This window comes from Lepisma saccharinum, chromosome 11 (assembly GCF_977018435.1).
Source record: "Lepisma saccharinum chromosome 11, izLepSacc3.1, whole genome shotgun sequence".
NCBI classification, from domain to species: domain Eukaryota; kingdom Metazoa; phylum Arthropoda; class Insecta; order Zygentoma; family Lepismatidae; genus Lepisma; species Lepisma saccharinum.
The window spans coordinates 47,587,717-47,603,277 of NC_139239.1; the positions used below are offsets into that span (position 1 = coordinate 47,587,717).

The 15,561-nt window shown below is 41.9% G+C and overlaps 1 protein-coding gene across 1 annotated transcript in view; it reads left to right on the forward strand.

Annotated features, from left to right (window-relative positions):
• The window catches only part of Csgalnact (Chondroitin sulfate N-acetylgalactosaminyltransferase), a 333,622-nt gene that overhangs the window by 272,648 nt on the left and 45,413 nt on the right, over positions 1-15,561 (forward strand). The window contains exon 3 of the mRNA XM_083131794.1: positions 4,165-4,310. Within this exon, the coding sequence (XP_082987920.1) occupies positions 4,165-4,310 (146 nt within the window). The remainder of the gene's footprint in view (positions 1-4,164; positions 4,311-15,561) is intronic.

A 15,561-nucleotide genomic window follows, 5' to 3' on the forward strand; every position in this document is an offset into this window, starting at 1 on the left:
GGTTTATGTTTGTTGTTCTTCCATTCCTTTACTGCTCTTCCCATAACAACGTTAGCCGACCCCCGTGGCGGAGTGGTTAGCACGTCGCGCTACGACGCCAGGGGTCCCGGGTTCGAATCCCGGTCTGGGCATGTTTGTGAGTGTTCTTTCATCAATTCCATCATATCATCACTCATCCCCATCTTCGCAAATTAGCCAAAAGTGGCACAAAAAGCGAAGTAAAATAAAGCAATGAAATCAATCAATCAAAGCTGGGGGGGATATGCCCCTTTTTCAACAACCTCCTCAATTCGTCGTATGAGAACCAGAGGAACGTAACTCCAAAAAACTAGGTTTCAGTTTTGTTTAAATAAACTCCTCTGAGGATTATCTTTGGAGAAAGGCCGCGCACGGAGACAGAGAAGGGGGGAAATCGAGTGGGCAGAGCAAAGCTATACACGCTGCGGCGAAGGCTGGGAACCGCAGTCGCTTTTCCCCTCCACGCAATCCCGTTCCCTCTCACGTGTTCATTGATGGAGCAGTCTTGCGTCACTAATTGCGCAGAGACTTTCTTTCGTTCGCTTGCTCCAGAGATCGCCGGGACAGAGTATAATCGTTGGCAGTAAGTTGGAGTCAGGTATCTCCTATTTACTGACTCTTTTTAAGAGTCAAGATATGTTCCTAAGAACATTATTTTCTCTCTCCTGTAAATTTGATAAATTGGGAGTTACGATTCTTTGGTCTTCACACGACGAACTGCCGGCCCCTGTGTCGGAGTGGTTAGCACATCGCGCTACGACGCCAGGGGTCCCGGGTTCGAATCCCAACTTGGGCGTGGATGTTTGTGAGTGTCCATTCAACAATTTCATCATGACATCACTCATCCTCATCTTTGCAAATTAGCCAAAAGTGGCACAAAAAGCGAAGTAAAATAAAGGCAATTAATCAATCACACGACGAACTGTACTCAAATTTTCGTAAAATCTCCACAGTTGTTAGCACTGAACCAGAACGGATTGCAACACTTGGCACCAAGGCAGTTCCGAGAGTGTAAATTTGAGAAAGGATGGCCGGGAGAGTGGGAAGGGGGCATTTTGAAGCAACTCCCGAATTTTAGTAGCTGCAGATGCGGGAGGAGCGAAATGGCCGAGGAAGTGAAGAACGGCTGAGCGGTCGAGGCGCAATCAGTCACTTCGCGGGGCGGCTGCAAGACCTGGAGAACGCTTCACACCCGCATTTCCCGGATTACTCCCCGGAGTTTTATTCGGGAGGGGCCCCCTTTTCTCCCCTCTCCGAAGAAAGCGATGAGAGGTCAGCAAAGGTCACGTGGGGTGGAGGGGGAGGAGGCCGTAACTCACCGGGTACATACTCCACGGTGTATAATCCTTTTCCGGGCCGAGGCCATCCATCTAAATAGTTCTGCGAGGCGATCCCTCCCGGAAGCTTCGGGGCTACGAGCTTTTCCGTTTGATTAACATTGCCGTGTCGACAAGACCCTCCGGATCCTCTCTGCTCAAAAGCCGCTGCTCCTTGCTCTTGAAGTTTCCAATTTCACGATGCGGAAAGAAAAGCGAGTCTTTTTTTATACTTTGGGGAAAATCAATTGTAAACTCTAAAGCTAATTTTTTCGTCGCAACCGCGGCGACGAGTATGGATGATGATATGAATTTGATGAAGGGGCACGAACACCTACACACTGTCTCGGGAATCTATGGAGCAAGGTCGCGCATAACTGTAGAGACGAGGAGAAAGCGAGTGGGCAGATTAAAGCAGTGCGAGCTGCTGAAATTATCTGGTAGCTGCAGACATGTTCTTGCTCGCTTGCTTGCAGATATTCCTGGACAAAATGTACACCCAAACCAGAACTCGAACCCTAAACTAGAGTTGACGAGCTGTTCGCGTCTACAACAGTGAGGAAGGAAAGTATGCACTTACAATAGGTTTGGCAACATGGAGTGTATCCGATTCTCGGTTGCCGGGGGCTGCGAGTGTCGTTCGGCACCTTGGGACACGAAAGTAAACTACGTCAGTCGAACACAATTGAACGATCACCGATTCGTCAATTTCCAGCCGCCACTTCAGATGTCGCCAGGTATAGCATCATTAGCTAGTACTTCTTCATTTCCTTCCGTGAATGGTGGATTGTCGTTTCTACCAGTCTCTGTACATGCCTTTTTTTTATTTCCTTCTGTGAATGGTCGGCTACCCTTTTTACCAATCTCCATAAGCCCTGTCTTCTTCATTTCCTTCTGTGAATGGCCGGCTACCGTTTTTACCATTCTCCGTAAGGCCTTTCTTCTTCAATTCCTTCTGTGAATTGCCGGCTACCGTTTTTACCATTCTCCGTAAAGCCTTCCTTCTTCAATTCCTTCTGTGAATTGCCGGCTACCGTTTTTACCATTCTCCGTAAAGCCTTCCTTCTTCAATTCCTTCTGTGAATTGCCGGCTACCCTTTTTACCAATCTCCATAAGGCCTGTCTTCTTCATTTCCTTCTGTGAATGGTCGGCTACCGTTTTTACTATTCTCCGTAAGACCTTTTTCTTCAATGCCTTCTGTGAATTGCCGGCTACCGTTTTTACCATTCTCCATAAGCCCTGTCTTCTTCATTTCCTTCTGTGAATGGCCGGCTACCGTTTTTACCATTCTCCGTAAGGTCTTTCTTCTTCAATTCCTTCTGTGAATTGCCGGCTACCGTTTTACCATTCTCCATAAGCCCTTCCTTCTTCAATTCCTTCTGTGAATTGCCGGCTACCGTTTTTACCATTCTCCGTAAAGCCTTCCTTCTTCAATTCCTTCTGTGAATTGCCGGCTACCGTTTTTACCATTCTCCGTAAAGCCTTCTTTCTTCAATTCCTTCTGTGAATTGCCGGCTACCCATTTTAACAATCTGCATAAGGCCTGTCTTCTTCATTTCCTTCTGTGAATGGCCGGCTACCGTTTTTACCATTCTCCGTAAGACCTTTCTTCTTCAATTCCTTCTGTGAATTGCCGGCTACCGTTTTTACCATTCTCCGTAAAACCTTCCTTCTTCAATTCCTTCTGTGAATTGCCGGCTACCCTTTTTACCAATCTCCATAAGGCCTGTCTTCTTCATTTCCTTCTGTGAATGGTCGGCTACCGTTTTTACCATTCTCCGTAAGGCCTTCCTTCTTCAATTCCTTCTGTGAATGGCCGGCTACCGTTTTTACCATTCTCCGTAAGGCCTTCTGTGAATGGCCGGCTACCGTTTTTACCATTCTCCGTAAGGCCTTCCTTCTTCAATTCCTTCTGTGAATTGCCGGCTACCGTTTTTACCATTCTCCGTAAAGCTTTCCTTCTTCAATTCCTTCTGTGAATTGCCGGCTACCCTTTTTACCAATCTCCATAAGACCTGTCTTCTTCATTTCCTTCTGTGAATGGTCGGCTACCGTTTTTACTATTCTCCGTAAGACCTTTTTCTTCAATTCCTTCTGTGAATTGCCGGCTACCGTTTTTACCATTCTCCATAAGCCCTGTCTTCTTCATTTCCTTCTGTGAATGGCCGGCTACCGTTTTTACCATTCTCCGTAAGACCTTTCTTCTTCAATTCCTTCTGTGAATTGACGGCTACCGTTTTTACCATTCTCCGTAAGACCTTTCTTCTTCAATTCCTTCTGTGAATTGACGGCTACCGTTTTTACCATTCTCCGTAAAACCTTCCTTCTTCAATTCCTTCTGTGAATTGCCGGCTACCCTTTTTACCAATCTCCATAAGGCCTGTCTTCTTCATTTCCTTCTGTGAATGGTCGGCTACCGTTTTTACCATTCTCCGTAAGGCCTTGCTTCTTCAATTCCTTCTGTGAATGGCCGGCTACCGTTTTTACCATTCTCCGTAAGGCCTTCTGTGAATGGCCGGCTACCGTTTTTACCATTCTCCGTAAGGCCTTCCTTCTTAATTCCTTCTGTGAATTGCCGGCTACCCTTTTTACCAATCTCCATAAGGCCTGTCTTCTTCATTTCCTTCTGTGAATGGCCGGCTACCGTTTTTACCATTCTCCGCAAGGCCTTCCTTCAATTCCTTCTGTGAATTGCCGGCTACAGTTTCTACCAATCTTTCTACAGGCCTTTTCTTTTTTCGTCTTACTTTTGGAATAATTCTACAGTAGATACTTAACTTTACTCCACGTTTCCTTCACCATGCGTTAATAACTGACTCCTCTTTCCAGGAAACGGCGGGCGTTGATGTTGCGGCTGCTGGGGATGCGCCTGCTGACTCGCTTCCTGTTGCTCGTCTCTTCCATCAGCCTCGTCTCGCTGCTCTTCCTCGGACGCTGCGGGCTCAACCTGGAAGAAACGCTGGATCCTGGAACAGGTAGGCAGCCTTCTTGTGAATATACGTGGGTGACATGCGCAGAAGTCTGTGGGGTAGCGTTTCACGAATGTGTCAACGAAATGAATGCTTGCGAATTAGTAGTAATTTGCATTCTGTAATGTCGGAAGGATGCTGAATAGCCGCAACAGGCTTTAACTTGACATAGTGAAAACGCAGGGTGTCTACAACTTCGTAAAAACAAAATTCCTCGAGTTTTCCAGACCAAGTCTTCGTGGTAATTCTCACACAACATGTGTGTGAGAAGGTCACTACATTTTTGTTAAACACCACGCTTAGAATCGGCCTCCCCGATGGCGCAGTGGTAGCGTCGTTGCCTTGTAATCAAAGGGTCCCGGGTTCGATACCCGGTGGACGCACATAGTGGTTCGGATCCCTCTTTAAACTGTAGGTCCAGTCTCGATTAGCCTTAATGTGCATAAATTGGACTTAAAACAACAAATCAACCAACCAACCACGCTTAGAATTGCACTTAACCCAGTTAAAGTAATGACGAGAAGAGGAACTGGACAGAAATTTTACTGTTGGGCATCAGGGATGAGATTTTATTGCATTGTATTGACTAATATGTTCTCTGGGTGTCCCTCCATCAATTTTAACCAATCGCCATTCACCCTCATTTTTGCGACTACCCTAAAGAGACATAAAATCGCCATTAAATGGAAAACTACATACAAATGTGAACAGAGGAAAGCCCCCGTCCAGGGTGGGACTCGAGGCAGGAACCTTTTGTGTCGTTGTCATCACTGAACGTGGTGGTTGGTGCCATAAGATCATGATCGACATTTTCAAGTAGCAGTTTTTTTTTATGTGTGAATGGGGTTGATGTGAACAGACAGCAAAGCTTCATTTCAAAAAGCTTTGCAATTTGCAAACCCTGCTGGTTGCACAACCAAACAACTCTATTTTTTTTTAGCCTGACAATTGCACGGGAACAAATTTGCAAAGCAACCTTAGCTTTGTGCCGACCAGGACTTGCAACCACCTCGTTAGGGGACCGAATGGAAAAGCAGTTTACACATGATCCCTCCGTCAAAGAACTCCATTCTGGTCACGTCACCAAACGCATCGGCAATGGCCGGTTGAAAGGGCAGAGCGTGGTTCAGTATTCGCTCGCAGTAAACGCTCGGTGCGTGTCCGAACGAAAATACGCATTTTTTTTCGCAATGAACATCCCCGGCACCAAAAGGACTAATTGGCACAACCCGAGCGAAAATAGACCCAAACGACAGGGTGGCAGAGAGACGGCGGAATAGAATATTGAAAGGGTTGGCCGATGAAGGGGTCGGCGGTAGGTGACTGAAACTTTGAGTTGCAATTGAATTAGCATAAATTGATGTCCCCCTTTATCACTTTTCTCCCCATTCCGCTTCATTCATTCCTGCTCGGCTAATGATCGCCTGCAACGTTCGGAATTCGATCAATCATAATTTCCCAATAGCTTCAGTGTTGTCATAAGTAAGTGAGAAATAATCTCCAAATATATGTTGTAGCTAGGATGAAGCTTTTTGTGACTGTCGACTTTTGTGAGAATTGCTTCAGCATTTCTTGTACGAATGCAAGGCTCTCGTCCTTCTCGAATACCCATAGGGGTTGGAAGGGAGTCGAGCCCCCTCTTCTGGAAAAAATATTTTTAAGTTACAAAAGAAAGCTTCAAGTTAGAAAAGAAACTAGTCCCTTCGAGAATTAGCGAGACACGGTCGAGAACGAGACAAACCTCAAACATCCACTCGAGACTACTTAAGCATCCGAAAAGCTTCATCTCGTTTGAGACTTTAGTAAACTATCGTGTAGCTAACATTTAAAAATAAAACAGTTATTTGTTGTTGCTGCTATATTTTTCTTATTGTACGTTGTATTTCTGCCACTCTTGGTTAATCGCAACAATAAGGATGAGGGATGATGAGATTAAATTCATGAAGTGACACTCACAAAGAACATTAATGCCCAGGCCGGTACACAAATCCCGAATCTTCGTTGGCGAGATTGAAAGTTGGCAACTTAACGCGCTCGGCCATCCGTGTCGGAGGAAATCTTGAATGTGCGACGGATTGATTCAGACATACCAAGTTAATATCTAGCGGATAGATGGGTCATATATTTTGCGTATTGTAATTGCTAAGTTAAACGATTAGGGGCAACTGTGAACCTGAGCCGTGGGATTGCACGCAATCATGAAATTCCTCTTTTGGAAGGTCGGTATCGTCGAAACGAGATGTCAGACAGAAAGAAATGTTACAAATAAAAGTTGCTTCATTATGATCTCTATACACTGTAAACATTTGTGAGCAAGCACGTTTTATTTACTGCTTATGCTATAGTATACATCGTGACCTGAGACGATACCAACATTTGCCCTTTGAGACTGAAACGAGAAGAAGACAAGCATTTACAACTTGAGACGAGACCGAGACGGATCAGTCTCATCTTGTCTCGTGTGGCGCTCATCCTCGGAGATCCCAAGGGACAAGAATTAAAATTAATTGCGGACTGGATGGTCCACCTAGGTAATACTGCAGCCCACAAGGCCATCTCTTTTAAAAAATCAGAATTCTTCGAGTTTATAAATTAATACACTTGAACTCTCTCACCGATTTTCTTGCCTAGACGCACTCACTTCATTTCCTTTCGCAAACTCATATTAACAATGAGAGTTTGCAACTGATAGCGAAGGGAAGGTTACCGTAACGTTACTACGTGACGGTAATTAAACAGGCAACTACCTACGCGTCAAAGTACTCAAAAGTTATCTGTGGCATTAAAGCGAATGTAAACCCAGGTAATTTGTGCGCTCAATAGACCTTTTTGTGAATCACTTCGGGTAAGGAATCTTCTTCGATGTAATCCCATACGAAAGACAAGGCAGTTGGGGAAGAAGGATCCCAGTTGCAAAATGTCTCAAAAGATTTACCTCCATTGAACTCGGTTCGAAATTAACGACGTACCAACTCAGCCGGAAGCAGAAAGACAACAACACCGCGTCAGCATAAACCCACAGAGAATTAACCGCTTCCCTCAAAAGGCACTCGAACCAAAACAGCACCAACATTAACGGTGATTGCTCGCCGTAAATTCCGGATGGGTTTTTGGGCAAATGGCCAATTACAAGCCGCTAAACGGAATGGTCCAGGGTTCGGTTCATGCGCTCGTATATATAAGGAACCTTGATTTGATGCGAACTGTTACAGATTGTAACTATAGGCATTTATGGACCACAAACGTCCCTTTTATGCGTGCCATGATGTAGCAAAAGCCCCCTCCGCCCCCCTGACATTGAAATGGATTCTCAGCACGGGGTCATGTTTATGCATCGTCGAGATTAACCTCGCCGAAGATGGAATTAATCAAATGCAAGAGAAACAATGCGAAGAGCTGCCTCCTGCCGTGACGTTGTTCCGTGGAACCAAAACAGGGAGAATGTTCACTCAAAGATCGAATTAAACAGGATGAATACAAATCTCCCTCATAAATTTTAAAGAGCCATGAAACCAAGCGTTTCCCGTTATACACGTATTTAAAACCTCCTTAGCCCGAAAAACAGTTCCGGGACGAATTGACAATAAAAAAAGTATAATGGAAATGTCATTCCTACCTAACTGGCAGATATTATTCTTCTGAAGGCACAAGTTATAACTTTCTATCCCTTGATGTAGTCTTCCATTAATTGGCTGACATGAACCAAAATCTCCATCTGGTGAGTCCTGGAGGAACAGTTGTCAAATGTTTTAACGTCGCACAATTCTCCGAAATCATTTCACGCATTTATACGAGTATTTTGAGAGGACGACACTTTCAAAGAACTCAATATTGATAAAGTAAGCACGTTTATAATATCCTTCAGAAGTACGTGTATGAACTAATAATGTTCTTGCAATTCCTGTGATACCAGTTGATGAAGTTCAGTAGAGATGTCGGCCGTCCTTTTCACAAAACTTATTCTGTCCTTTCTAACCGACGTCACCATGTCTCAGCTTTTTCGCATTCAACAAAACGATGAATATTTTAAACGTAATACGAAGATTATGGTAAGAACTAATTCGAGATGAGTGACCTCACTCTGTCGACAGCAATAGTACATTCCGTCAAAAAACATGTTTAGCAAAGCCAACAAATATTTGCAGTGCAGAAAGACTAACTCTAGAAACAACACTAATAGATTTGGCCTTCTCAAGAAAGCAGCAAGATAGAGCTACAACTTATCTACACTAGCATTGTCAGGTTCCTCACCAACTGCATCACGATTAACATTTGGAGGCAAACGTTCAACTCGACTCCCCTCACCAGCGGACTCACCGTTTCAGGTTCAGAGAGACCAGAGTAAAAAACTATGCGATTATCCTCAATTATCACATATTCCAGGTAGAGCAAGACTCAAAATAATGTATCACATATTTGCCAGATTCCACACGTCTGTAATGTACAAAAAACATTACAGTTCATTCAGCAGGCTACCTAGTAAATGCTTACTATCTGATTCATTTATTTAAATGTAGATGGGGAGCATCGAGGTTGGCGTCTTATTTAACCACTTGTATCCATATTTTCACGAGTTATTTGTAATTCCCCTTTTCTCATGAACAGCAATATTACATTTCCTTTGCTTTTCTTCATATTATTCACGAGAGAATGGAGAAAACCGAATTCCCTATGTTACATAAAAGAGTGTCACAATTTCTTAATTTGAATAACAAAATATGTTCTTAAATGTCCTGTATAATATAATGATGGTACAGCTAGTGCTGTTTGACAGTCGTTAATTTATTAGTAATTTTGATTTTCCATGAAATATTTTTCATACGTAAATACCCTGTTATCTTTTTAAAAACAATATTACATTCCTTATCTCATTCATATTTTGATGAACCCGCTCCATTGTAAAGTAATTAATTCAATTCTGGACCGGAATGCTCTCTAACATTTTCTTTACCTCTTTGACAGTTTATATTTAAAATCCGAAATTTCTCTCCTTCCCTGTTCTACTCTCTGTCGGCACCTCTGCACAAAGAACTTCAGTTGCCACATTCTCATTCGCCACAACTATAACTATACCCAAATAGGTTATGCCGCGTGTTACAAATCCCATTCCATACATGCATAGGCAGTAGTGGCGATTTTACATTATTTGTGTGTGTGTGTGCGCGCGCGCGCGTGTGTGGCCGGGGGGTGCAAAATTGAGAGACACACACGTTTTACCTTATAAATAAAGGTAAATTGCAACATGCCATGAAGGAATACGGCCCCACGTACTCATAATTTCGGACATCCGTGGAAATGACGTGAACAGTACCACACTCTAGTCACGTTTGCTCACAGCCTCCTCATCAAGGTTGCCCCCAGGTACCCATTAGGTCCTTTGGCAAGGACCTTGTCGAAATAAATTCCCACCGGAGATCACCCCAGGAATCGAACCCGGGTCCTGTGGTAGAGTTGGAATATTTCCGTGACATTTCTGACTTTTATGCATTTGCACCTTGGGAGCGAGTCATAACTCCCGAAGTGTCCCATCAACAAGCGAGCTGCAGACGTCATCTCAACCCAGCACCTATCGTTAACCTTCTTGCTCACGCTCTACGCTATTGGTAGGCCTGCTAGCTAGACTCGCGCGGTCAGGCGGAGATGTTCAGAAAATAATCAGACTGCTCCAATCCAACCAGTGTTTTATGACTTTGGAAGTGAAAGGTTTATCTGCTGAACGAATATATGCTTATTCTTTACTTATTCTTTATATGTATTTCTTTGAACATATATGAAATGAAAAAGTCAACTGAGAGAATTGTTTTGGGGCGAGTGGGCAAAATATACTCTGTCCTTCCTTGGAGTATTTGGAAGAGGCAGAAATTGCCTTCTCCTGCCATAAATATGTGCGCGGAAGTCCATTTTACTCAGAGACAGGCTAATCGTGACTGGATCAACAGTTTCAAGTGCGCCTAGTCACTCTATCCCATCTCCAGGTATCGAACCCTTGATTACAAGAATAGACGTTAACACTACGCCATCTGGGGAGCCCTGTCTGTTCGTAGAGTGTAGCAAAAAGACCTGTCCCCTATACGCAAAGGTTGTGCAACGTCCATAATGAAGCCAACGCACAACAGAACCTGCAGGTTAATTAATTTGTTCAATCTAAACATGAACCTATCCAGAAAGTAATTAAATGTTTGTCTGCATTATGTATTTTCATTGTAAATAACCGCTAACCCTATTTTTAAGTTTATTGTTGACTTACTCTTTGTATCTGCTACGTTACAAGCGTTATAGCTAAATAAATAGTGTGCTGTGGCTATACCCAGGGGTAATGTAGGTTAACCCCCACTCCCCCCTTAACTCAAATTTGCTTTAAAAGCATCGTGTATGTGAAAATATGAAATATACAATTTAAGATGGGAAACATAGGACGTATGGCGTCACTTTGGACCATATGGCTTTCCCTTTCCAGCTTACTACTGTCCGACCGAGGATGCCGAGACTATCTAGAGTGGACGAACCCAAACAGAAAGGGTGATTAGGTTGAGACATGCAAGAAACTACGCTGTAAATTTTAGATCAGTATTTTTCTTATATGCGTTCAATTGTTTATTATCGCTCCATGTGTTGTGTTTGTGATGTCTGTTAAAACTCGCAACAAACCCTCTCGAAGTGGAACAACAATTTTCGCGTTGCATCTGCAGCTGCCACCCCTATTTTGCAACTGGACTCTTCCAGTCAGCGCATGCGCACAGGCGTCGATGATTGCGATTAAGGTAGAGGGACGATATTACGTAGATTGTCTGAGAGAGAATGCTCGATAAACAGTTGTCCATTCTTTTGAACATCAATTGAAATCAAAATGGAGAATCAAAATTTATGCATTGACGTTTCGCATCTTTGTCGTGTGATTCTGAAAGACCCATTGTTTCCCTAATGATCTACACGAACAATGCATTCCAACGAGTACAAAAAAAAAATGAAAATGAATTAACATTGCCATTCGCTGCTGTACTTCACGTCCTGCAATTAGTGAAATGAAAGAAAAGGAAGAGGGGGAGGGGACATTAATAAAATCATTTTATTTCCCTCATTCCCGATCGTTTCAAGCAATATGAACACTGATTGGCTTACCTCTGCCTAAAAATCGGCGTCGTATTAACATGGTCAGTAAGGGAGGAGAAAGCGAAAAATAATATGAGTCATTCCATGCGAAATCAACACAGGCCCCAACCTGACCATCTCCGATTTTCATGAAATTCTGGGAGTTGAAACTATGCATGGAACTTATTAACTATGGAAATTTTTAGTTTCGTTAGTCTTGTAATTGTTAAATTATTCAAGGTCAAAGTTCGCATAAACTGCCCTTTTTGAGCCCGCTTAGCTATACTAAATGTGCTGTAACTCCGCCCCTATTTGACCTAGGAACCTCAAATAAAGTTTATTGTACAGGGAATTGAACAAGCTTTCCAATGATATATTACAAGTCTACATTTGGGTAAAAATATAATTTTGTCACGTGACCTTGACCTTTGATCTTGAATATCTCAAAACATGTCATCACCAAAAATCGTGAAAAAAATATATTTGGTCCCTCATGCAATACTCTAAAACATATCAAAAAATCATTCTGGGACTGCAATGGGATCAGAAGATACAAAATAATATGTGTAGCTATGTGACTCATAAAAGCCACATTTTGTTAATTTTTGTCAATCTGAGCAATGAATTGGTGTAATTTTGTTGTTAATTATATCGAAAGAGACGAAAATGATATCATTCCAATATATACTAAACAATGATGGTCGTAATTAAGGTCACTCAATGTGATCTTTAATAATATCCCATTGCTCTTATGGTCAATTCTAATAACTTATAAATTTTGACTACCCAAATAGCACACATTCCTATTTCGACTAATTACAGTAAGCTTGCCATGCCAACAAGCCAATCACAGGCATTCGTATTTAGACCAATCGCAGCGAGCTAACACTGTCACTAAGCCAATCACAGATATTCTTATTTTCACCAATTACAAGAAATCCAATCGCAGGAATTCCTAACTTATCACACATTACCTGTCAGTCAATAAATAGTCAGGATTCCAGAAATAGTATTTTTAAGTTACACAGGACACAGGAGTTAAGCTGCTAGTGAGAAAACAAACCCAGAAGATGGATTTTGAGAAGCTGCTATACTGTTGTAATCCTTTCCGGTAAGATGGACACAAAAGATACAAGAAATATCTACGTAATGTGCAAGTGTGGATGGTTCGTATTGCCAATGGTATAAGTATGGAGCAAAATATATGCGACAAATGTCGAAAGAAACTCTCACAGATGAAAGGGCCATTGTCATCTTCAAGTACATCCAAGGGAAGCACAGAATTGCAGGACCCTTCTAGGCCACTGTCATCAGAGACGTATGAGACTTATGTAGCCTCAAGTGTTGCTTTAGATTCATTAAATGCAAGTCTTACATTTCTCGGTGAGTCGCCAGTAAAAAGGAAGAAATTGCAAGGAAAACAATATCCAAAGGAAAAGTTTAAGAGAGCTACTCAGGTACTGACAAACACGTACGTATCCAATGTGGAAAGAAATGAAAGTTGTGAAAGAAATGTGGAATCCGAAATCGTGAATCAATTGAAAGAGAAATTCAATAGTAGTGTTGCAAACAGTGAAAAGATTGAGATATTGACAGTTTTACCAAAAAGCTGGAGCATTCGACAGGTTGAAAACGAATTCAAAGCTTCAAGCTATTTAGTAAGGAAGGCGAAACAGTTAGTAAAAGAATGTGGTATACTAGCAATACCTAATCCTAGACCTGGACGAGTTCTAAGTGAAAATATTGTGCTCGAGGTGACAGCAGTGATGACATAAGCCGATGTTTGCCTGGAAAGAAAGATTTTGTGTCCATGAAGGAAAATGGAACCAGGGTTCACAAGCAGAAGCGTTTGGTTTTAGGAAATCTGAAAGAAGTGTATCGAGCATTTAAAGATGAGAATCCGGAACTGAAAATAGGACTGTCTAAATTCTTCCTAGACTTGGAGTTATCACCCGAGATAGCCAATTTAGGCTTTTACAGAAGAGCGGCTTGTTAATTTAATGCTTTAGTAAATATCTCAATAAATAAGCTGCTGCCTTATGCACCAACCATCTTAATTTTTCTATTTGTTACCTTCGAATCCTTCCATAATAGTGTAATCGGCCCTGAATACCACAGTGCTCCTGGCAAATGGTGTCTTACTTCTTACCTTCCTTGGTTTGCAGGATATGTGGGTCTTTCCAAACATTTGGGCCACATTCTACAATGTAATTAAGCATTTACTAGTCACATAGCTACACATATTATTTTGTATCTTCTGATCCCATTGCAGTCCCAGAATGATTTTTTGATATGTTTTAGAGTATGGCATGAGGGACCAAATATATTTTTTTCACGAATTATGGTGATGACATGTTTTTAGATATTCAAGGTCAAAGGTCAAGGTCACGTGAAAAAATTACATTTTTATCGATAGGTGGGCTTCTTATATATCACTGGAAAGCTTGTTCAATTTCCTGTACAATAAGCTTTATTTGAGCTCTCTAGGCGAAATAGTGGTGGAGTTACAGCACATTTAGTACAGCTAAGCGTGCTCAAAAAGGGCAATTTACATGAAATTTGACCTTGAGTAATTTAACAATTACAAGACGCACGAGACTAAAATTTTTCATAGTTACTAAGTTCCATGCATAGTCTCAACTCCCCAAATTTCATGAAAATCGGAGATGGTCAGGTTGGAAATTGCACATATCTGTGTTGATTTGGCATGGGATGACTCATATCTTAAATCGCCTAGCTAACCACTCACTCACTGACTGACTGACTTAAATGTTCTCCATGAAGGAAGCCCCGGAGTCAAAAAAAAATGTCCTATTACGACCCCCCATGAAATTTCCCAAAAGGCCGAGAAAATTAAGAAATCGCTCTCTCTGCCTTTTTTCACGTCCTTAGCAACAGTTTCCACGGGCATTTTTTGCAGCACACATTGTTTCCTTCAATTCTTAATTGACTAGCTACATTATATTTCTCACAGATCACACACAGATGAATGAACTCCTGCTTTTGGAAAGGTGCCTCAAACAAGGGTGACATCTACATAAAAAGAAGATTCAGTCCAAATACAATTACGTATATATTGTTATACTCAATGCGAAAATATATACATCGTTCTGGTTTTAACTAAATGTTTAGGGGTATAATAACAAACAATTCTTTAGAGCTTGCCGTGCTTGTTGTTGTCCATGGAAACTGACGTTGCTAGGGAAATTTATTTTCCACCCGAAAACTACTTAGAGGGAATTATGCTAGACTTTTCGAATTTTAAAACATGAGCATCAGAATTTATGACAGAGGAGAGGTAGGAACTTGATGGGAATGACGGAAACAATTATTTTTCAATTACGTTTACTAATGTGAAAATGACAAAGTACGTAAATATTGCTTTTCCAATGTAATGTCGCTATTGAATTCGTTTATATGAAATATCTAACTGTATTTTGAAACGGACAATATTTACCAAGTTTATTATTATGAAAATAGACAATAATGTGTTGAATATTTGTACAGAATTAGAGTATACACATAAAGTAATTTTCTAAACTTTTCAAATTAGCGAACTTATACACTTGTTCCCCTTCATTCAATACAACATGTAGACATTTTCAAAGTCATTAAGATCATTGAGGAACCCCATCTATAACATGAATGAGTCCACAACGTAGCCGAAGGTCACGCATGCGAGCGTCGTCGAAAGTACGCGAGTATATCTTATATAAGGCTCACTTAGGGAATCATGTTATTATATCGACGCATAATTTTGTTATCAAGTGCGATCTCGGCTTAAGTTTGTTTGATTGATTCGGATTATTTTACTTACTTCTCTGCTTCCTTTGGCTAATGGCGAAGATGAGGATGAGTTATGATATGGTAAAACTAATGAAGGGACACTCACAAAGAACAAACATGCCCGGACCAGGGAAGATTGTTGTAAGTCCACTTTATGAAAGAAAGGATAATCGGGATTGGATCTACAGTTTAAAGGAAGACAGGAAGCACTTGTCATCGAACCCGAGACCGCTCGATTACAAGGCAACATTACCACTGCGGGGATGCATTCTCAACTTGAAGAAGATACCGTGAGCCAATGACGTGCGATGACGTCGACACTTGGGTAGCAATCAGTGGCGTGCTCAGGGGGGGGGGGTTGGTGTGGCTCACACCCCTTCCC